The sequence below is a fragment of the Plutella xylostella genome, chromosome 14, assembly GCF_932276165.1.
Source record: "Plutella xylostella chromosome 14, ilPluXylo3.1, whole genome shotgun sequence".
In the NCBI taxonomy this organism is placed as follows: Eukaryota; Metazoa; Arthropoda; class Insecta; order Lepidoptera; family Plutellidae; genus Plutella; species Plutella xylostella.
The window spans coordinates 5,352,439-5,376,259 of NC_063994.1; the positions used below are offsets into that span (position 1 = coordinate 5,352,439).

General features: G+C 36.9%; 1 protein-coding gene across 1 annotated transcript; it reads right to left on the reverse strand.

The window, feature by feature from the left end:
• Positions 1 to 7,389: 7,389 nt before the first annotated feature.
• On the reverse strand, positions 7,390 to 23,028 carry LOC105398192 (probable cytochrome P450 301a1, mitochondrial). Its single transcript, XM_011570243.3, has 8 exons — positions 22,540 to 23,028; positions 10,987 to 11,180; positions 10,399 to 10,600; positions 9,936 to 10,098; positions 9,229 to 9,398; positions 8,786 to 8,864; positions 8,248 to 8,445; positions 7,390 to 7,842 (listed from the first exon to the last, which is right to left on the reverse strand). The coding sequence occupies exons 1-8, from the start codon at positions 22,983 to 22,985 to the stop codon at positions 7,735 to 7,737; spliced, it is 1,560 nt and encodes a 519-aa protein (XP_011568545.3). The 5' UTR covers positions 22,986 to 23,028; the 3' UTR covers positions 7,390 to 7,734.
• Between the last annotated feature and the right edge of the window lie 793 nt (positions 23,029 to 23,821).

Consider the following 23,821-nt stretch of genomic DNA (forward strand, 5'->3'; position numbering starts at 1 on the left):
ATATTCAGAGTTCCTCTGAGTATACGGTGATTAAACCGATTGATCTCTGAGATATCTCTGAATATATGCCTCTTTATCAGTCATGATGATGAAATCGATTTCATTTTTCGAGACTGAGTCCGGCTTGCACCAGGTCCACCTTCTTTGGGGCTTCTTTTTGAAGATAGAGTTCATCAAGGAAAGCCCCTGCATTCTGCGAGGTTCCAACCTCAGCCCTATGTAATTTCTATAAGGAGTTTTTTGTGTTTATGTTCACTTAATTTAGAGTTAATTTTGTTTTAACAGTCATTCTTGTTTTATTTTGTACTCTTATTGTTTCTAATAAATTATTCTGTGTTTTTTACAGCTTTACCATGTATTTAATAGTTCCTTAAATAGATTGTTATTTTCTTTAAAGGCGTATCATCTCTCTTAAATTGAGAACATCCGTTACTCGTAAATTACGCCATGGCAAAAGGGCGTATAAAATTCGAAAAAAATAGAAGCAGTTATATTTTTGGTTTTATTTTGCTATCAGTATGTAACGAAGTCGTTACAACAACGTTCAACACACCTACCCGCATCTCCGAGCCAACAACAAGAACGCCGCGGGGTGGGGCACCGCACAGACCACTCCGGGTGACCAGAGGGGAAGCGGGACGGCACGGCCGCTGCACCTATAAAAGCACCGCAAGACCGCCGCTCCGGCACCATTCGTCAACTCCAGCTCCGGCGTTTGATCAGCTCCTATCCCGTGCTTCCTTCCCACTCACCCTTATTGTATTTATGTATCTATATTTCCCGCGTCGCGACGATCTGTCTCAAAAGGCGCAGCTTGGTTCCCCCCTCGATGCGACTGAGGCTTCTGGCGCGGCTGCGATTATTAGCCCAAGATCCTGTACCCTTTATCCTTTCCTACTATTTGTTACAAATCCGCGTTTGCCCCTTCAGGGCCCTGTTTAAATAGTTAGATACTTAATAAATATCCTTATTTGTGCATTTGTGTGGTGAACACATAGTTACAAGCTGTAAGTACTAGATATATAAGTTATTATTGTAAATAAAGCGGAGCCAGTCCCGCCTAATTGTTGTATATTGTAATCCGTGTTATTCATTTCCATCCCGTACACCTACCGAGGTTATTTCCCTCCAGGGGCCTCAGGAATAAGGTTAGATTAGCTAGGACCGCTTCACGGTCATATTATAATCCCCCCCAGGGTGACCGGAGACTCCTTCAGAGGCCCGGCACCGGCTTGAGCTAGCCTAGGACCGCTTCCCGGTATACACCATTCGAGAGACATTCAGTACCAGCCCTAAGCACTAGGAACCAGTAGTCATTAGGGTAAGTACATATTTAATATAGCATCCAACCCCTACTCTCGGGGGAGGCCAGAGAGGTCACCTTTTTCAAGACAGCTCTCGGTCGTTCGTTTTGGTAAGTCTCTAAAATGCGTCTGCGTGTTGGATTGGATTGAGTCCGTGGCTGCGTAATGGCCACACTATGGCTAAATTAGCAGTTTGGAAACCGGTGTTATTATACTGCACTATAAAAATAATCATCTCTAGATTCCAAGGCTCTCTGTTGCAAGCAGCAAACCATTATGGTTTTGCTAACACACCACCATCCTGGGCAATTAGTATTGAAAAGTAATCAGGGTAGTTAATGTTTTAACCACGTTGACAAACGCTAGTCTGCAATGTTTGTCCCTTAAGGGGATCCCTAAAGCTAAAATGCTAAAGTCGGCTTGATATACTTGATTAGATTGGAAAAACGGTGGCTTCTATCACATTGATAAAAATATATTTTGTAGCAGAGGGTATACTGAACATGTTAGTTGCTTATAAATTGGTGCAGGATTATAATAAGTATGTTAAAAAAAATTGCAAACACACCATGTCTTTTGCCATTTTTTGACTTATTATGAAAAAACCCTCGAAATCAGAGGGCCCATTTTCATGGAATCTTATATGTATGTGTAGGTAATTAAATTCTTAACAAAGTTACCTTAAAGAGTTGGATTTAATGGACCAGAAGTCAACTTTTTTTGCAAAAAACTAATAAATTCCGGTTTAAAAATGATGACACCGTGACAGATTTCAGATTTCTTCAGTCGTCGCCCTGGTGGCGGCCTGTTAGGAGCGATACCCACGCCATTTTATTTTTTATCAAATATTTCACAAAAACTGATTAAATCAACAAATTATGACTACAAGTATTATAATACATATGCATTTGCTATGGAAAGTTAATTTTCTAATCATTTTAGATGCAGAAAAGCCGAAAATTCTTAGAAAACATTTCGCCTTTTCGATTTGTTTACATTTTTTACTATAGAGTTACAGATGCATAGATAAAGGTAAACATTGCACATAATGACACTTATTAGATTCTCCGAATAAGAACTATACGGTCAATGCAGTATGCCAAAGCGCGAGCCTGTTTATATTCTGAGGGGTAATTTATTTTATTTTAACGGTTGTGTATGGTAGGTAAGCTACACAATATACAGGGTGTTGAAAAGTAAGTTCATAATTTGTTTTATTTGAAACCAAAAACCGTAGTTAATTAAAAATATATATATTTTAAGATGTGGTTGTCTGTACACTACAGGTTGTTAAAAATAAGTAAGTATTTTTAAAAATTGAAGATCTAAAATTTACATAATTTTTTAAATCTATTTAACAAGCTTTGCAAAAAAGCGGTTAAGTGCGACTGTATCTCGCCATGAAAAAAATGAAATGTTTACTGTAGCTATGAATTTTATGCGTTACAAGTGGAATAAAATACCGCATAATATTATGTACAACTATGTAAGAGCCTAGTATTTAAAAAAAAAGTCATAAAAAAATATTAAATACACAGGTTTTTTAACCCCTGAAGGAAATAGAGGGGTGTTATAAGTTTAAAGTAAGGGCTGAATTTTTTTTTTAAATTAGGGTGATAGGTAATGTATATTTTTAATGATTTTTTCAAATAGATAAATGTTATACCATTTTTAAATTGCCATAAAATTACCTATAGTTATAGTTATAGAAAAGGGCAGGGCTACCAGTGCCCATTCGCCACTGCAACCTAAAAGATCTATAAATTATGACTCCCCATGCCGAGTCTCACTCTACAGGCCCAGGTCTTTTATAAACCTGATATTACCTATACCTATACAGGATGTTGCAAAAAGGGTATACTGTGCCGAAAGGGTTTGACTCAGGGGTTATTCTGAACAACTTTTGTTCTCCAAGTTTTGGAAATTCTCGAAAAATAAATTCGGTCTCTATAGTAAAAAGTCACGTGATCGAATAAGTTTCTATGTAAAAGGTTTTGTTACGTGAATTTTCAAAATTGTAGAAGAAAAGTGGATCAGAATGGCACCTAAATCCACTTTTGGCTAAGCTTTATACCCTTTTTTCAATACCTTGTATAAAATATCGTCAGCGTCACCTTAGATCGTAATCATCGTAACTCCTCGTGACCAAATTTTAGAGGAGACAAAAATACTGTTTTATTTGTAGTTCTAGTTGGCATACTACCCACCTAAAGTTTTTTTTAACTAGCCTAAAAATGATTTGTTTAGACAGTCTATCTTCCTGTTCAACCGCAGCCTGAGTGCCAGTGACTCAATGACTGAAAGGAGGCCATTAGTGCTCCTAAATAAATAAAGCAGGCCTGTAGATTATCTTTCAGTGTACCGACACATCTGATTGCTGTAAGAGCCTGATAAGCTCTTCGAACGAGTCATACCTCTGTGGTGGTACGGTTTCGACCTTTCGGACAGTCAGTTTGGCATCCGAAATGCGGATTCGAATAGTGGGTACAATACTTTGCGTTCGTTCACTGTCGGAGCAGGATAAGAACCACGGGCGAGTTGTTGCGCTGGCTGTTTGCTTAAAAATAGTAACCGCGTTCAACTCTATCCCCTAGAGGGCGAACCTTTAGGGCGGCTCTTGTATACCATCACTTGTCTTCTTATCTGCAGAAAATTGACAGAGGTCATACGTGTCTAACAAGTACATTAAGGATGCGAAAAGAGAGGGTTTGTTTTCACTGAAGAAGTTCAGTTGCGGAGTTCCACAGCGGTAGGTCTTGGACCCCTCTGCTGTGGAACTTGGCATACAACGCGGTCCTGCAAATCAAGCTCGCAAACGGCGTTAGCACAGTGCATTTTTCTAATGTCACACAGGTCGTGAGGTAGGCTGAGAGCCTCCTTCGGGGATGACATCCCAATGATTCATTACGAAAAAATTGCTGCAGCTGTGCTCGCCATGCAGTGCATGGGCTACTTCCGAATCTGGGGGGCTGTTGCAAAGGAGTCCGTTGCATCTATACGGTACGGGTTCCGTGCGATCTATGATCCTTCCGGGAGCACCTGTCTTGTCAAGTCGAAGAGAATGGCTCGTATTCGACGCAACCTGCAGTACTGGTGGGATTGGTTGGAGGACAGGACAGCAGGAAGCTGCAGCAGCCGTCATGCTGTGATTCGACGCATAGATGCAAAAAAAAGTTGAAAGTAACTTCATGTTAATAAAATATTAGATCTTAATTTAACAACATAACATTGCAAAAAAAAATTAACATTGTTGAGTATGTTATTGTAATTTACTAAAGTAGTAATAAAAACAAAGGCTTATTGCATAGTTTTCGTTCACGTTCGCCTACATCGCACGTTGTATATGAGAATAAAGGGTATAATTACTAAGTTTTCTTGTTTAAAAATCACGGTTTGGGGTTTAGAAGAAAACAAATGGTAAAATGCGGAATACTGTTTTTTTTTTCGAATAAAGAGGAAAACATGTGAATTCAAAAAACGTTTCTATTGACACCAAAGAGTACTTTTCGCCGAGAAAAGTGGAGTTACAATGTTTGCGATCTAAAGTGATGATAGAACTAGAACTTATTTTTTCAGTTCACCTGCTGTTGAGTGAAATCGTAATTAGGTAAATGACTCCTTGACATGAAAATAACTTTTTTTTTATAATCGTTATAACAAAACCGTTTTTTTAATACAGCAATATTTGTAGGTGTACTTACAGTGAGCAAAAGAGCGCAGCAAGGTGTAAATTTTTTGGTTTTTAAGAAACAAAAATATTATTTCTATCATATCCCAAATACACGTAAGTACTTAAAAAAAAAATACACACTCTCGCCTTGTACTAATGTACTCCCTTGCGGGGGTACTTACATGTTATTATTTTTCTGGTGACCTCCCCATATCCCTTTGCCAGCTACGTAACCTTTTGTGACACCCTGTATATGCAGAGTTCTGCAAACTACTGTTCTGCTTTTGAAACACCAAAAAAAAACAGGTCGTCTAACTAAAAGGTCACGTGACCAAAAAAAAATTATATGAAGAAGCGTTTTTTTCATGAATATAAAAAATTACGTAGGATAAAAGTTTTTCAGAGTGACGCCTGAGTAACGCCCTTTCGGCTAACTATACTTTTTTTATTTACTATTCTTATACCTCACACGGGGGCAGAGTTTAATACAACACCCTGAACTATTAAACTCTGATAATATTTTCGCGATTTTTTTACATTCTGATTTCATTTCCTGGCTTAGAAATAACATCAATAACATGCTGCACACGTAGGTTTCGGCATAGTATTAAACCCTTTTTGCAACAACCTGTATAAATATCGGCACGGGTACGACTTTATATATAATTAATTATTAAATATTAAAATTCTGAAATAAAATTATTTTATTTTTATTTTATTTATAAAAATACTTTCAAATAAAAATAAATATTTTCGTATCACAAAACAATATTACTTACTTAGTATATTTTTAACAAAGTGGCATGTCTTCACTTTTATGTTTTCGAGTACTATGTTAAAATTTCATGTCATTGTCCGTAGAACGCCCCGCATACCTCAACCCCCCCTCACTAGATTTGACAGATTCTGATTTTCTTCCAGCTTTAGTGACAGCCTTAAAAGATAAGAAGAAAAATAATACGGGAAAGACTAAAATACAAGACAAAATATACTAGACTTTTTTGAAGCCGTATTCAGTTAAAAATAAGATTAGGTATCTTAAATCTTTCTTATTCTGTTCTTTTGAACTAAGTATTTGAGCGAAACTATTGGAAAGAAAAACTGCATGGATCATTTTAAAGTATGAAGTTCCCTGATTTGTAATGGATCTGTAGTAATATCGACAAACCATGTAGGTACATGTGTAATAATGAAAGAAAGGAAAATAAATATCACACAAAATTCACCTACATACCTACCCTGGAAAGACAAATTTGAAAGCGACTTACTTACATTAATATATATTACACTCATAGGTACCCACTTAAGTATCATCTATGTATACAGAACTTCCTCTATGTACCTACGTAGGTACCAGTTTCTTCTCGGAAAACGCCCACAAAGTCAAACATAGCAAGTCAACACAAGTGTTAGCTCAGGCACCGCCGGACACAGCAAAAGAAGTACCTATATGCATACTTATTAATTTGTTTCGCGGTTCTTATGAGTACATAAGTAGTTATGTAAACTGTAAACATGATTGTGTTTGCTGAATCAATATTGGACTTACCTTTATGAAGATGTGTGGTCGGATAAAGATATGTGAAGTGGGTGTGGCCCTTACGATTATGCTAAGTAAATTTAACACATTTATTTCATCAGAACCTTCAGGTTGTTAAACAGTACTCTAAGATGAGAACCATGAATTGCTTGAAATTATATCCTCTATCATCCTGTTTCCTAGATCCACACTTTTCGAGTAACCCCAAGCTTAATATGTAGAATTGGAATTATTTTAAATCGGTGGACCCGGCCATCCAAGCAATAAAATATACTAGTTTTGGAGAAGATCCCTTGAACCACTACATAGCATAGGTACATTATAGCACCTCTAGTCTAGTTTCACCTATGGTTAAACAAAATAATGACAGTAGAAGATTTATGCATTTGAGTTTTGTTGAATAGCGACATAATGTGCATAGGAAAGGATAAGATACCTTTTTATTTTACCTACAGTCATCAACACGTAGCCACCGTCAAAATAGGACTAATGATATTCAAAAAGTATCACCTATCTCATCCCATCCTCCCATCACTACCGATCATGTGTCCACTGCTGGAAAGGGTAGCCAGGGAAGGGTTGTAGGCGTAGTCCACCACGCTGGCCTAGTGCGGGATGGAGGACCCCAACTTGACTTGTGCTGAGAGAGTTGTCTGGTAAGTGGGCAACCCGACTGTCAGATGTTCTCAAGCTGCCCGAAAGCTCTGACTAGGCTTCACGGCTGCCAAAACAGCAACCGGTACCGTACTTACTCGTAGGAGGATTGGCGATAAATGTAATGTACATAATAAGTACAGTTAGGTCATAAAAATCTTAATTCTTTATTTACTAAATATTTACTAAATAAAGAATTAAGTATAATACTAAACTATTGTTAAGTATAAAATACAAAATGAGAAATAAATCTCTCTCTTAACCAACACATAATATCTCTTACATTGTTATAATTTCTAACAATAAAAATAAACAATAGGTATTTTGTACAAAATCTTATCTACAATTTCGCTCCTCAAAAATTATAACAAAATAAATATGTACATATTTTTTCTTCAATTACAAACCAATCAAAATCGTGCGGATTTAATCACGCACGCGGGATTGCCCCGCATGCGTGACACCCACAAGTGTTCTTTTCAAACAAGTATTTATTATTTATTATATATTTATAATGCGTGAATCCGCACGCTACTGATAACACACTGATATAAGTGCAAGGTGCACTATCGCTCGATCATCCTCAGCCGCAGTGGACCGTCAGGTGCGTACATGAAGGTGACGGCGTACTCCAGAGGCTCGTGGTGGTACTCCAGGCGGTATTTGCGGAGCAACTGGAATAGAGGTGTAAGGGTTTAGTGTAGGGGGAAAGAGAGAAGTGGTGTTATGTCGTTTTGTCTCCTTAAGTCCCCCAGTCTACAGTACCTATATAAAATATTCTCGATTCTTGGACTTATCACTATCACATAGTATAAAGCAAAGTCACTTGTCGCTTCGCATCTGTCTGTAGGTATCTACTTATGTATGAATGCTGCGCTATGTCATTGTATTTTTTAAATTAGGTAGAGTGATTTGAGTGGAGATTATACATATATTAAGTATGAACTCTTTTTATCCTTAAAAATCCCCATGGAAAAACCTTTTAGGGCGAAGCGAAGCTCGGGGAAAATGTAGTAAGTAAGTACTTAAATATTACAAATTAGTAACTTAAGAAACACTAATTAGAATTGCACACATACCTTAGCCAACAGCACCTGTATCTCCATGTCAGCGAACCGCCGCCCCAGACAGATCCTGGCGCCGTGGCCGTAGGGAAGCGAGGCGAAGGGGTGCAGCCGCCCGCCCGCCCCCAGCCACCGCTCTGGGTTGAACTCGGCGGGGTTTGACACGAACTCTGACATGTTGCCCGTGACTATTGTGGGGAACACTACTTGCACCTGAAAGTAAGAGGTTGGAACTTAGAACTGTCTTTGGCTGATTCTTTCTATCGTTTAGAAAACTTAACATGAGGGGATTGAACTTTATGAAGGCGTAGGTATGTATTGTCTGTACCTTAGGTATGTGATTATTATGTTTTCATCTTATTGAAGTGTCGGTGACAACTGCTAAACTAGGTCTTTTCACCGTTGTGAAAGGATTGGCCAGTCAGATTGGCGACAGCAGCAAACTGCTTGGGGTGCGCCGTCTATACGTAAATATTTGAGGAACAGCTAGGTAATATACCTACGTCAGTCCAGGAGGCCTTATTATGATTAGGGCTTTATTAATAACACTCACTCCTTTGGGGATGTGATAACCGCAAATGACATCGTCCTCTTGAAGAGTACGACCATTGCCGATTACCGTTGAGTACATTCTGAAAATATTAAAAAGTATTTTTTGCGTTTAAGTAATGCACAATAAAGGAAGAGAATGCACGTAATATTTTTTTTAAAGAAAGGCTTGATAAATGACTACAACGAAACTATTCCGTACATGTAGGACTCAATGGTGTATTTTGCAGAGATAATACAATCACTTTTTCAACATCACCAAATGTTAACTGGTAGATAATGCTGCTAGCATTAAGTTCGCCTTTGTACCAATTTACTTTGTGGAATAACTAATTTAATAATAATTAGCAAAGCTAAACCAAATAATGGCTAGGAAAGTTAGGAAGAACCTGATTTCCATTTTGACAAATGATTGACATCTTTCTGTCAGTTCTTTACGCTCTTTACCTGAAAACTTCTCTGACAAAAGCCTTCGTATAGTGCAGCTTGTCCAAGTCGGCATAGGTAATGGGTTTGTCAGGGTCGGGAAGGACTCTCTTGATCTCTTCCGCCATTTTCTCTTGTTGCTTCGTCCGGATAGCCGCCTGGTACAGGATTGAGCACACTGCCATCGATATCTGGGAAGGAAGAGAGTGAAATATATTATTATACCTTAGCCATATCATACATCATGCATGTGTAGTGATTTACCATAATGTTTTAGTGATAAACGTTTAAGGTAGTAAGCTTATTATGTATTTTGTGTTTGTAATTTACGTTTTGCTAAGTTTATTACTGTTGTTTGTCCAAATAAAGTAAAATTAAAAAATAAAATAAAAATAGAAAGAGTGTTATAGCTGTATAAGATTTACTGACTACAGAGTTTGGTTGGCATTGATTAAATTTTATGCATATTTTATCCCAATCAAGAATAAATTGTAATCGTATGGTGTACTTAGTTAGATTGAGAAAATAAACTAATATAGTAGGTATGACTATAAAACCATGTTAACCATGTCATATTGTGGACGAAAGATGTAACACAAATAAAGCTACTGTTTCTATGCTTTGCGTCCAAGTTGTCCCATGGATAGATGGCATGGTTAACAAAAAAACGCCTGAAGCCATATCAACAACTGGGGCTGGCAAGGTATTTTTATCCCCTAAAATCTTACCGTATCAATCCCAACAAGTATGAGGTCGAGGGCCATGATTGTAGCAATCTTGGGGTCTCCCTCACTCCGCAACACCCGCTCTAGAAGAGACAGGTCGTTCTCTGACGTCACCTTCTTAGTCTTCAGTCGCTCTAAGGCTTCGTTTATGTAGCGAGAGCAGAGTCTGGAAGGGAGGGAATACTATTTATTAAGTACCTACCTACTAGCAGCATTTTATAGGAATAAAGGAAAGAAAGTAGCATGGCCCGCCGGGCCGATCTTAGTAGGTAGTGGTTTGATGAGCAAGGCCGTAGATTGAGTGTGATGGTGCACCTTGTAAGAGGCTTATGTTCGAGACTAGGCGGTTGTTGGTTGGTGATGAACGTAGCTTTACCTTATCAAGATAGTAAGACAACAAATCTGTTTTTTATTATCTACATGAGTAATTATATAGGTAAGAAAAAAACATTGAAAAGCCACTTACTCGACAAAGAAGTTCATATTGTTAACATATTTGGTCCACAGCGGGGTGGGTATATACCGCCAGTAGGGCGCCTTCAGTTCTAGCACGGCAACGTTTCTCAACGCATACTTGGCCGCGTCGATGATGCGCTGGGGCTCAGGGTTCGAAGACAGGTCTGAAGACAGGCATCCTAGCCGCACGTCTAGCGCCACGCGGCCGATGCCTGGAACGAGATGAAAATGGCGCTGTTAGGATGTTGCAGGTGTGGTCGCTAGATGGCAGCATGGGTGGACTAAAAGATCGATCTAATACAGAATGCAGATGAACTGACTATAGCATATTATACAGGGTGGAAACACCAACAAACCAACATATTCAGCCAGTTTCACTATGACACCTTTAGGTAGTACCTAACTGTTTATGTCGGGTACACTGACATGCCAACGGGCGTAGGTACATAAATAAAATTTCACTTTTTATACGTCTGGCGGACCCTGGGCAATCAACGACTTCACAAGGCGGACTGGCAAATTTTAATCCAAATTACAAATTGAAATCGTTGACAAACGAAGTTAAAGAAACGCTGTCCAAAATCTCCATCATACTTACACTCCAAAGACCAGCGATGTATATCATTATCGAAGCAGGCGGGCAGGTCCAGGTTCTCGTCTCGTGCCGTCTCCATGTAGCTGATGAAGTCGCTGGTGACCTGCTCGATGGGAGCCACGTACTTCCTGACTGTCTGGGGCTGCAGGATCGGCCGTTGCACCTTGGAGCGGAACGTGCGCCATTGCTCGCCGTGGCTGGAAGAAAGAAATGTGTGGTTAATTAATTTTGTCTAGCAAATCGACGTAGATAAACTCGCTTGATTCATGTCTCACTAGCAATTGCTACTTGCATCAATTCGCGAGTTTATCGCGATTCGTGATATAGGTATAGTATTCGGGACAGACGTAAGAAAGCTATTTTCCCTACGACAAACTTCCTACGTAGGTAGGTTCGTATAGTACCTACTATACGAACTGACCGGAGTTAGCATTTACGTGCTCTATAAGATATAGAAATAAACTCCTCGAAAGAATAAATTGAAAGAGAAGTACCTATAAATGTACCTAATAGTATTCTTCACGGTTTCTTCTTTAAGAATAACATAGTAAGGTGTATGGAAGTTAACTGTTGTATTTTCGCAACAATACAATGTCTTGTCTACTTTGTCAACTTCAACGTGAGCGTAGGTACTGTCGCAGTCTCTACTGTGCAATATCAGATAAAAGTCTATTCTTTGACACAGATTTACTGGACGATTATGTAACTTCGCAATCATAAACAAACGCTAAATTATAAGTATGAAAGCTGCAGAATTCATAGTCACTCATTTTACAATCCAACACATTCCATTATGTTGAAAATCTCTTAATAAAATTAAGTAATTTGTCACCAGCAATTTATTGTAATGATGACTGATTCAATCTCTGGGCGTGTGGTTGCGACACCGCGTGTCGCCATTAACACAGTTGCAATGTATTTAACTTCAAGGTTTTAAACACTGGTAGATAGATAGGTACCATCATTAGTGTGTAAGTTATTTAAAATCCTAATACACTCACAGGCAATGAAAAAGTTCCACTCACAAAATACCAACACCAAACGACCACAATTTTTTTCAGACACTTAATTTCAAATTTCAACTAAAATATGATTGCTTTTAGTTGGTAATATCCTGATGCTTTGTTCAATGTACATAAAATTTGCAGAAAGCGTCATTAAGCTAGCCTTTTCCGTTTAGCAATAATTTTTAGATTTTGTCAGTGGAAACATTTCATTGCCCGTGAGTGTATGAAGGTTTTGAGCTTAAACTTATATTTATTCGATGATTAAAAATGATATGGATGTTTATGGAAATTCGCGGTTGTTGATCTTTCTGCAATGGTGGCCAAAGACCGCGTCCTCTTTAGAAGTATCTAGTTAGTCCTGGCATGTACCAATAAATTATTTAAAATAAGGAATTTAAGTAGGTACACCTATACCTGCTCTTACGGTGAAATAAACCATCGTGAAGAAAACTTACACATCTAGATTTAGGTCATCTAGATGTGTGAACCCAGTTTTAGGTAGAGCCACTAACACATCCAAAGTATTAACTTAAAAGTAGTAAAAACATAAAAGATTAAACAATCTTAAAAGAGACGTGTGTTGTTCTCGGAAGTTATTTTAAGAAACCCCGCTACTCTACGCATGTCATGAATGAAACATAAGTATCCATTTGTGGAGGACAATGTTGTTTACCGTTACAATACAATACTCTAGAATTCATTATCGTAAGAACATTACTTTACAGTATTAGTTGTGCTAAGCTTTTTTTTCTGAAAATAAGATCTTACACAGGTTAAATACCCTTGTTATACCTCTTAGGTTATGGTTACGCTGTTGAAATTAAATTAAGTACGTTAACTATGTAGTTTATGTACCTACCTATCTATTTATTGAAGGTTAATTCACTAACGTCAATTCTATTTTCAGTATACGTTTATTATTCCTTGCTATACTTCTTAGGTTATGGTTCCGCTGTTGAAATTAAGTTAAGTACCTACGTTAACTATGTAGTTTATGTACCTACCTATTGAAGGTTAATTCACTCACGTCAATTCTATCTTCAGTATACGTTTATTATTCCTTCAACTTTTCTATTGAGTGCACTTTGAATGCATCATTTCTTTTGTTCCACAAATCACACATGATCATACTCCTAATTATAATTCTACTCAGGTAAGAATCCGTATTCTTTGTATCAAATTTCTTGGCAATAAGCCCGCCTTTGTGTACTGCTTACTTTTTCTGTCTTCATGTTTTTGTATTTGTTTTGTGTATACAATAAAGTGTCTATAAATAAATAAATAAATAAAGACTTTCAATAATAATATATATATCCTGTGAAAATTGGCAATGCTTTAGGGGTAATCTTTGGCTCTAGATCTAGATAGATATTCTTTATTTGTACACAAAAACATGGATAATATTACAAAAAACTTAATCTAACACATATGTACAAATGGCGGTCTTATCTCTTAAAGCGATTTCTTCCAGACAACCTTTGGGTGGAAGAATATTTAGATGTACAGGATTAAGTGTACCAGGAATAAAGAATATATCTCATAAATAGATCTAGTAAAGAGATATGAAAATAAATTTATCAAAATCAAACCAAATCCTTTTACGTTAGTGTATAACAAAATATAGAATGCCTAAACAATGCAGTTCAAACAATCTAACCAAGAGTGATTTCATTTTACGATCGCTTTGGAAACGCTTCAGCATTTTACAATACCGTCACTCACACACCAGGGGAATAAAGTGTAAAGTTTTACGCTTCGCATACAGATGCTAATTTATAGAGCACACAGAGTGTGCACATTGAATAATATCCATACTTGATCAGGCAGAGTGAGTCAGACCAACTGCCACGGTTTTCCCTTAGTATAAAAGTACATTTATGCTATTAAAAGTTTAACTAAAGTATAATATAATACTCTCCCATTATGCGATGACATGAGCCAACTCCTATTAAACGAAAAACATAAAAGTATGTACCTACCTATGCATTTATTTACAACCCTGATAAACAATTTATTGCAAAGAGACTAGAAATAGACCCGTCATCGAGTATTTTATTAGATTATGGTTATTGGCTAATGGTTAAGTTGTTTGGCTAATTGCTAACGTATTTATAGGTACCTACTTATAATCTTGTAATCTTTGCACCTTTCTGTTTCAGTTTTATTTTTAAACCAAATCCAACAAGGTTAAGTAACGGTAAACCTCTTTCGCGAGTCCCGCCCCCAACGAGTTCCACGATGGACAAAAAAGAAAAAAACATTAAAAAAACAAAGGAGGTCAGACATGCAGTCAACGGCCTCGTTTGAGATGCATTTCGTGCAGTTATGCGCATGCGCTCGCGTGCTCTACTGCCGCTGGAACAGTGTCTCACGCATTTCCTCTGTTATGTAGGCTTAAATAAGAGCATCGCTCGACAATTCGGACAGTTTTCAGGAAGAACAATTTGAAAGTCATTTTGATTGTGATTTGTGAAGCTCTAGATCTAGTGAATAGGTGGTGGAAAGTTCCATTAAAAATACTTAACTAATGAAAAACAGCATGCAGGTTGTCAAGTCATACTACGAGTACTAGAGTCTAGATCTAGAGTATCCCTTCCGAATACCCAAGCCTGGAAACTCGAAAACAATGTCGCATTGCTAAGTGTAAATATTTTAAAATGTAAAAGCAACCTTAAATTAACTCCTAAGGTATTTTAGAGGTTTACCTCTATTAATTATTAAGGTTATGAGAAATTTACATAAGAAAACACATAATCATGGGTGTGAGATAATAGAGCCAGCCTTAGATAATCAAACTGCGTTTAAGTGGTTATATGGGCATATTTTTCGATACCTTTTAAGAAAATCAAAACGAAGGTCCGTGCCTTAATTAATATGATTCATCATTGATAAAACGTTTGCAATCGGATATTACATAGTTACGTATAATTATAGTTGTCAGTTTCTGTTTTGATCTGAAAACGCAACACATTAAACTAATTTTTAACAGTTAATTTGCAATGCATGCAGGTAATCTGGAAAACTATGTAGATACCTATATACTATGTACCTAATAGGCTCGTTTCATTATAAATATAACCTTCGTTGTATTTCTGGTCAGAGTTAACTATCTAGCTAAAGTAATAGCTCTACTATAACCGATAGAATCGTAGTTTTTAGCTATTTCAGAGCCTTACTGTTACACGATTTACACGGAATGTTTTGTATTTAAGAACTTTTATATGAATGCTACTTTCGCAGTGAATAGTGAATGGTTGTATCAACTGTTAGTATCAGTAGCATGTAGTTAGAAGTCTGTGCAGAGTGAGTGACCGTTATTTAGGTACAGAGCGCTCCGCTCCCCATATATTGAGAGAAAGCGGCGCGAATCGTCTGCCCGCCACTTTCCCATCATTACCGGGTGCTAACGATGATGCGGTGATGATGATTAGATGCTAGGTGTACTCTAATTTAGTGCATGATCTAGAATACTAGAATGTTTGGAATACAAAGAACTCTAGCCCCTCTCAGAGTGATAATTATTTCAACGGCTTAGATGAACCATGTCAGTTTCAGATACACTCGTAACTAAGTAGGTATACAATATTTTTTTCTGCAAGGTTAGCTTCATTCTACTGTAATTGGCAGATTACTATTAGATTATCGTCTAATATTGGTTGATTTGTATCGCCTCGGATTGTTGAAAGGTAAAGCTTGTAAATGATCTAGATAGTGACAGGCACCTGAATGTCTAGTTTTTATTCTACCTATACACTATACAGTTACATCACATGCATCAAAACATTGTAAATTGCATAAATGGCAAGCTGACAAGGCAACTAAATAAACTCTTAAATAAAACTCAGGTACATGTATTATAATATTATTATGTATTGTATATAATATTTCACATACCTACTCTACCATGATTTCGAGGCCTACAACATAAAGACTACATACCTACACAATTGTAAGCAAACACTTCTAAAGGACATCATGATTTTGCCCACATAATAGGCAAACACTCCTACGTTCTGCCAATACCTCCTAAAGAGGTTTAGGTAAGAATGTTTAAGATATGTTTGTTTATCTGTAGTACGTCTGCACAAATGTTTACTCGTTTATGCTTAGTTGATAATTAAGAAGATACGCATATCTAGTTTCCAAGGAACTTAAAGTTAAATTATATCGTCAGAAAATTGGCGTTTACTTATTGGTGACAAACTAGGGGCTCTCCCAAGGAGCTACTCAAGAATCTATCCTCAGCCCATTCCTTTTCATCTTCTATGTCTATCTGTGACCTAGGCTTTGTCACTGTAATTAATAGGTTAGCCAAACAGATTAACTGTCAGTCGCTGCCATAATTCCACCCCGTATAGATACAATTACTATCAAGTCTAGAACTCTAGACTCGAGAAACTTAACCCCAGCTTTCGCTACTCAAATGTCAAAGTTCAGAGATCAGTTACAAGTTTACAACCGCCCGCACAGTCGGGATCGTATTCCAAAATATTTACTATATTATTATAACAACATACTAGTTACTGTCTATATTATTTACTTTACTGATACTGCAATACAATACAATCCTCTTTATTTGCACCAAAAAAACCCAGAAACAATACAAAATAAAACTTGAAAATAACAACAGTACAAAAAGGCGGCCTTATTGCTTATAGCAATCTCTACCAGACAACCTTTGGATGGAAGAGAGTTATATAACTTTAAAAAATAGGATTAGAGGTAGTTGTGGTGCAAGAGTATAATACACTACTTAAACACTACATATACTAAATAAACAAATGATACTATTTGTAATTTTTATGTTTTTAGATAAAATAAATCAGAATGTAAGTGGGAGAAATAGGTAAGTACTTAATTTAAAAAAATGTACATTAACCACTACGCTGTAGGTACTTAACTATAGTTACGTATACCTAACTATCTCCAATTTGCCTGCCCAGTGTTCAGTTTATGGCAGTAACCCTTTAGTTTTCGAGGAGGCTCATGTCCTCTAGTTCATTATTACGGACTGTGGGTTTGCGTTTTACACGTATGTACAAAACTCAAAAATTATCAATTTGCTTATTATTCTAATTACCAACTCACTCGTCATTGGCCAGCGTAATTTGCAGACATTAACTAAGTGGGTATTTTAATTTACATTTCCGCCAACAATTGAAACTGTGTTTAATGTGTCAAGCTTGAGCCTATGGTATGACGTCATAATATTAAAGTGCCTATAAAAAAAGTCAACGGACTTTCTGTTGAGATAGGTTGTGGTGCCACTAGAGAGAGTGAGATAGACTATATTAATAGAAAGAAGAAATATAGCCTCAAATAAATATACACCTATCAGTCCTTGGCACTTGCTACGAAATATAAAATTAAGCGTCATATAAAAGAATTCAACGAGCTGCCTTCAAAAGAAAGTTTTGTAATTTCTTGCGAAATAACTCAATAATCTTTGCTGTAATTGTTTAGTTCGTCAATATTTCATTACTAGTAGTTAAGACACATAAGAATGATGCGTGGCTTTTCCCAGCAATCTTTAGCAATCTCCCAAACAAAATATGCCGCCAGCTATCTTTCATAGCCGACTATTATTATACAACTCTAGAATGCAGACGTGCAGATTTGCTCACGAGGCGAGGTCTCCTCGTAACAAATCGGCCAGTAACCTGTGCCTTAACATTACATACACGTTTGTGATGACAAGGTCCGTAGCCCATTCTCATAAGACCGCTTTCCACGCCCTGCTTAGCAAGCCGGCCAAGAACCCCTACCACTATTACATTATCACCTGCTTCAATATCCATTGACGGTATTGGTAACGAGGTATAGTAATTGAGTTGCGTTAGAGCCGCGATGGAAGAGGAGCGATGCGATGTGACAGCATTGAATGAAGCGTAGCGTCGGTCAAACATGCCGTTGGTTCAAGTGATGGTATGTTTGATTATCTTGGTTTTGCGGATGGAATACTGATTTGAGGATCAACAGTTTCTTTTCAATTGGTGCACAATGCACAAACATCAGGGCGTTCTTAAGTTAAAGGATGTAGTGATTGAGTGAAATAAACTCTCAAAGAAGTTAAGTTTCGTTTGCAAAAAAAGCTAAGCTAAAAAAGCTAAATGAAGTAAACTTGATAGACGAACAAAATCTGTGATAGAATTTACTATTCTGCTACATTACTGAAAATGAAACACTGCTGTCCATTATCACTAGATACTTTAAATAGATTACGTGTTTTATACGCGTACCTAATGTAAACTAACATAAACTGCGATCGTCCTTTTATATACAAAATTTATTTACTTACTTACATTCATAGTCGGTCGGTAACAAGGAATTTTCTTCAAGAAGGCAAGTTTGTTTTACCTACATCTCTATCGATTGTTTAATACCTCTAAAGTCCAATTATGTGTACTAGACACACTAGGTGCTAGCACTTTCCTATTCATTATGTAAGCAATCATATTTATTTTTATTACCTTTCTTTCTTACATAACTTTCGTAACTGAAAGTGTCTAAATATAGAGCGAACAAAAGCCATTCACAACATTTCTTGATTATAGCCAAAACATTTGCTATCTAATATGGTAGATAGATATGTATACTTGTATAAGCACTTATGTAATAGAATGAGTGAGTAAGATCTATTTTATCGACAGTTTACACATTAAATTCTAACTTTTTTCAGCAAGTCATCGTAAACTTGACCAAGAATTCCTTCGGCCGTAACCTTCCATGAATTCGCGCGTAACGTAAGTAATATCCTAGTGCTAACAAGCGCACTCGCGTAATAATTGTTTACTGTCTGCGCTAAGTGTTCTCTAAACACAGCTAACTGGTTGTCAATGTTGGTCACTAGTGTACAAGAGGCCTATTGTTATAAACCTACTGTATATTTATGTTTTACCATCATAAGATTCATTATAATATACAATACAATAGTTTTTGATTAATTTATGACAACATAAACGTTGCTGATTTTGAGAGAAAGGGAGTCCCAAGTTAAATTGCACATCCGAATCATAGAGACTCAATTCGTTGTTATTCTAAATAACTGTATAGGTTTGTTTTTACCCTGGAATTCGCGAAAGACCTTAGACAAAGCTGTATATGGGCTAGGCTAGGTGGTTTTGTCAAGCTGTAGCTGTGTAAGAGTAGCTATAGGTATTTATTAAATTATGTTTTTTTTTTATTAGTCGTATTAGATATTTCTACATTTTTATTTTATTTATTTTTTATTTTTTTATTTATTAGGGAAGACAAACAGCCATACATTGAAAATCTTATAAATAACATAAGTAAAAAAGAAATATAAATGTACAGCCCACAGCGTCATCCACAGAATTATAAAATAAAGAGGTGTCAAGTTGAGAGGTTATATAAAATTAAATCAATTAATTTAGCGATGACAAAAAAAAAAAAACAATAGTTACTATACTTAATATAGATATACTTAATATTCAAAGAAACCTGAAGACTATGATAATGTATCGATAACATTTCTTTTAAATGAAGATATGGACTGGTGAAATATGTCAATATTTATAAAAAAATTGTTGTAATTATTTACCATGCGACAAAGAGGTGCGCGCTTACCTGCATTAGTTTTACTATGTGAGGTAGAGAATAGTTGGTAGGCGCGAACCTCCCGACGGAGAACTGTTCGTGGTATTACATAGCAGAGTTTATTAGTTAAGTCCATACAGTCGTACTTATTGTGGCATATACCATACAGTGTCATAGCCTCTAGTAGGGTACGTCTATCTTCCAATGTTTGCATTTTATATTTTACAAGAAGCCTACTGTAAGATAAAGTACCACGGTGGCACCTAAAATGCATAGCACGCAAAAACTTTCTCTGCACTCTTTCAATAATCTCCCTATATTTAATATACAGCGGATTCCAAACACACACGGCGTATTCCAGTTGAGGTCTAATTAGGCTTTTATATAGATGAAGATAAGTAGAGGGTTTATGGAAGTCGTGAGAAGCACGCATTATGAACCCGTACAATTGATAAGCTTTATTAACAATCTTTTCAATGTGTAAATCTAAATGTAGTTTTCGATCAAATAGTATACCCAGGTCTCTGAGCGAATCAACTCTCTCCAGAGGCGCGCCGCAAAGAGAGTAGGTAAAATTTATATTTGTTACTTTTTTTGAGAAAGTTATAAAATTGCATTTGTCTAAGTTAAGTTTAAGTTTATTTTGATCGCAGTAGACGCTCAGACGATTTAAGTCTTCCTGAAATAAATAACTGTCGTTTATGTTGTAAATGGGTTTGAAAGCCTTAAGATCATCTGCGTACATTAAAAATTTTGAGTTCAGAAAGCATTGTTTAATGTCGTTGATAAAAAGAATAAACAAGAGGGGGCCTAGAATAGATCCCTGAGGGACGCCTGAAGTAACTACAATTGTATTTGACTGAAACCCATTTATTAATACTCTCTGACGTCTATTGGTTATGTAAGACGCAAACCAACGAAGCAAGTCTCCGCGTATGCCATTGTATGCGATTTTATCCAATAGAAGTCTGTGGTCCACCTTGTCGAAAGCCTTGCGGAAATCTGTATAAACAGCGTCCACCTGTATCCTGTTATCCATATGTTCAAATAAGTTATTAGCAAATAAAATAAGATTTGTTGTCGTAGAGCGCTTTCTGACAAATCCGTGTTGCTCTTGAATTAGTGTATTGTGGAGGATAGGGTATATTACATCGTGAACCAGTCGTTCGAATAATTTCGACAAGGTGGACATTATGGATATAGGTCGGTATTGACCTACTTCATTTTTATGACCACCTTTATGGACAGGTGTTATATTAGCTAACTTCCACACAGTTGGAAACACTCCTTCCGTTATGCATTTGTTAAAGATAATACTTAACGGTGTACATATTTTGTCCGCGACACGAGTTAAGAAAATAGGAGGTAATCCATCTGGTCCGGCCCCTTTAACAAGGTCTAGTCGCTTGAGCTCTAGTAGAACGCGATGTTCGGTAAAGTGCAAATTATGTATCAGTACATTGTTATTATTACTGCAAGGAGGCAAAGACCATTTATTTATATCAATTGTTGAGGGTTCGTATACAGAGTGAAAATAATCTGAAAACATATTACAGACAGTATTAGGATCACTTGAGGAATGGCCGTCATATTTCATTGTGGAAGGTATACCTGACTTATTTCGACGATTAGCTATATAAGTCCAGAAATGTTTGACATTTGTTGAGATACTACTTTCCACCGATTACATGTACAATATTCAAACGTAGCGCTGCATACGGCTTTATTGCCGAAACGGAGGGTTATGAAGAAATTTCCATAACTGGTTGGTATTTTGATTATGTCGTAAAGACCGGCCTACAGCGTCCTTGACTTAGATTACATTTGGCCCACGTTGCTATGTTGTGCATAAGTTATTATTGTATACATAGAAAATAACAATAAACCTCATCTGTTTTAATGAAATGAGCATGTGTAAATTGCCAAGTACTTATAAACATACATACCATTATTTTTGTATGTAAGTAACTGTATGTACTTATGGAATATTTGTAGAGGTAATATATCGAGTTTTGCAGAGTATCTACTTGATATTCTAATATTTTGGATCTACATAACAGAATTCAGCAATTTAGACTTTTGTAATTACCTACCTAGATACATACCTAAATATGTAGCCAATACAGTCATAATTATCTTAAATATTCAGACGGTCGACTTAAACAGTTATTGCTTCAACGGTGGAGTGCTGGTTCTACCACTTTTCTCAGCCAATAAGGTAGTTTATAGCCAGATATACTTGAGTACTTAATAAACCTAAGTACATGGTACGGAAACTGGTTGGCCAACAACCTATAGTGGGTTTAATAAAACTTTCTTATTTGAAGACAACAAACAGAAAAACGTGGGACACCCTCCAGCTCGCTTTACCGTCGACGTGATGATGATGATGTATATAACGATGACGTCATTATTTCACAAAAGATGATTCTGTAATGTATTTTTATTGTATATAATATGGTGTCAGTACAATGGAGTGAAAGTACGATCCAAAAATGAGGAGTTGAAAGAGCAAGCCGTTAAGTAATTTGTTTCTTTCAATGGCGGTGATTGCTTTATCACCGGTACTTTTATAATGACTTTTTTCACGCAACTTGTTGAGTTTATTAACGGATAGGTATCTACTTACTTACTATTGTATGCTTTTGACGCTACCTAAATAAACCTGTTCACTTGCAAATTAGCACTTTTATAGTATTTAGGTTTTGATTGATGATCATATTTAAATAATACGTACTTAGGAACGGGTAGGTAATATATTATACCTACTGATCAAACGATGAATATACTGGAACTGATTACAATGCCTACCATAAGATATCTACGTAGCTCTATAATAGTGAAAGACTATAAAGTCTACAAATAGAGTGATTGCAAAACATATTATTTTATGAAATAACAGCACCGAGTAGTCCCATGCAAAAAAAACTATTGCCCTACATAATTTTGTCCGCAAACATCCCATAAACAAGAACAATGTAGAGTTACTTACACACCGACCACTCCCGGCAAATCACCGAAGAAGTCCTTCCTGACTTCCGACTTGTACTTGACGAGGCACGGCATCGACGGCCGGAACGGGGTGGGCCCCTCCCGCCGGTAGATCCTCTCGATCTCATCAGCATCATACACAAACAGCAGATCCGGCCGTCCGATCAAACCTCCCAACCGGACAATCCTGCCGTACTTATCCAGGAACAACTTAGTCACTTTCGCGAACTCTGATATATCGTACTGTCCGATGATGGGGACCATTCGCCAGGTGTTTCCGAGGATGGGGATGGGTCGGGGTCCAGGGACTTCGGAGTAGGGGCGCGCGTTGGTGAAGATCTCCTCTGTGAGGTCAGCGGCGGGGGCGACCTGGGAGCGCTGCCGGGCGGCGAAGGGGCAGGACGAGGCGGCCCGCAGCTGGCAGTAGAGTGGCGTGAGGCGTGTCATGGCGCCGGCGGTGGCTGTTCAACTGAACCCGAGATGCGGAGAGTGCGAGCTGCAATCGGCGTAGTCTTTGCGGTTTCGCAATAAGCGACCTTCGCGTTTTGGTGCCTTGAGGTGAATTATACGTTCCCTTTTTAATTTTCAAGTGGTTTTTGTGGTGTTTTATATAAATTTTGTAGCAAAACGATACAAACCTATGTAAACCTATCAAAATCATATTTTTTACAATAGTTTACAGTTCTTTCTTATCTTATTTAACTAAGTACCTACTATCTTTGCTCTACCTATTAAACATAAATAAATAAATAAATAAATAAAAATAAAAAGAAATTTTATTGCACAAAAAACAGTTTAGGTACCTAGATACATTTTCCGTTAGGTACACTAATATTACACTATAATTTGCACATGTCTTATTTAAGTTATAATCTTACCCCCTTATTCATAGAGAAGTTACAAAACGTTTTAACTAATAAACTGTTTTGTCCCTCTCCAACAAAGAACAATTTGTTCTTTGACAGAGAGGGACAAAACAGTTTATTAGTTAAAACGTATTGTAACTTTTCTATGAATAAGGGGGTTAGTTAATAAAGTGGTCCCCAAACTAGGCTTTGCCCGTATCTTGGGGTACCATAATTTATATAATCAAAAACAGTTTTAAAATAAGAAATTTCAAATAGAAATAGAATTGAACAATTTAAACTAAAAAACTAAAAAAAAATTATGTCTCTTTTGCTTAAACAACAACATAACAATATCTTAATCTAAAATACTTTCTGTGGTGAAGTAATCTAACTGTAGGAGACAATCTTTTAATTTAATTTTAGCCTCACGAACAG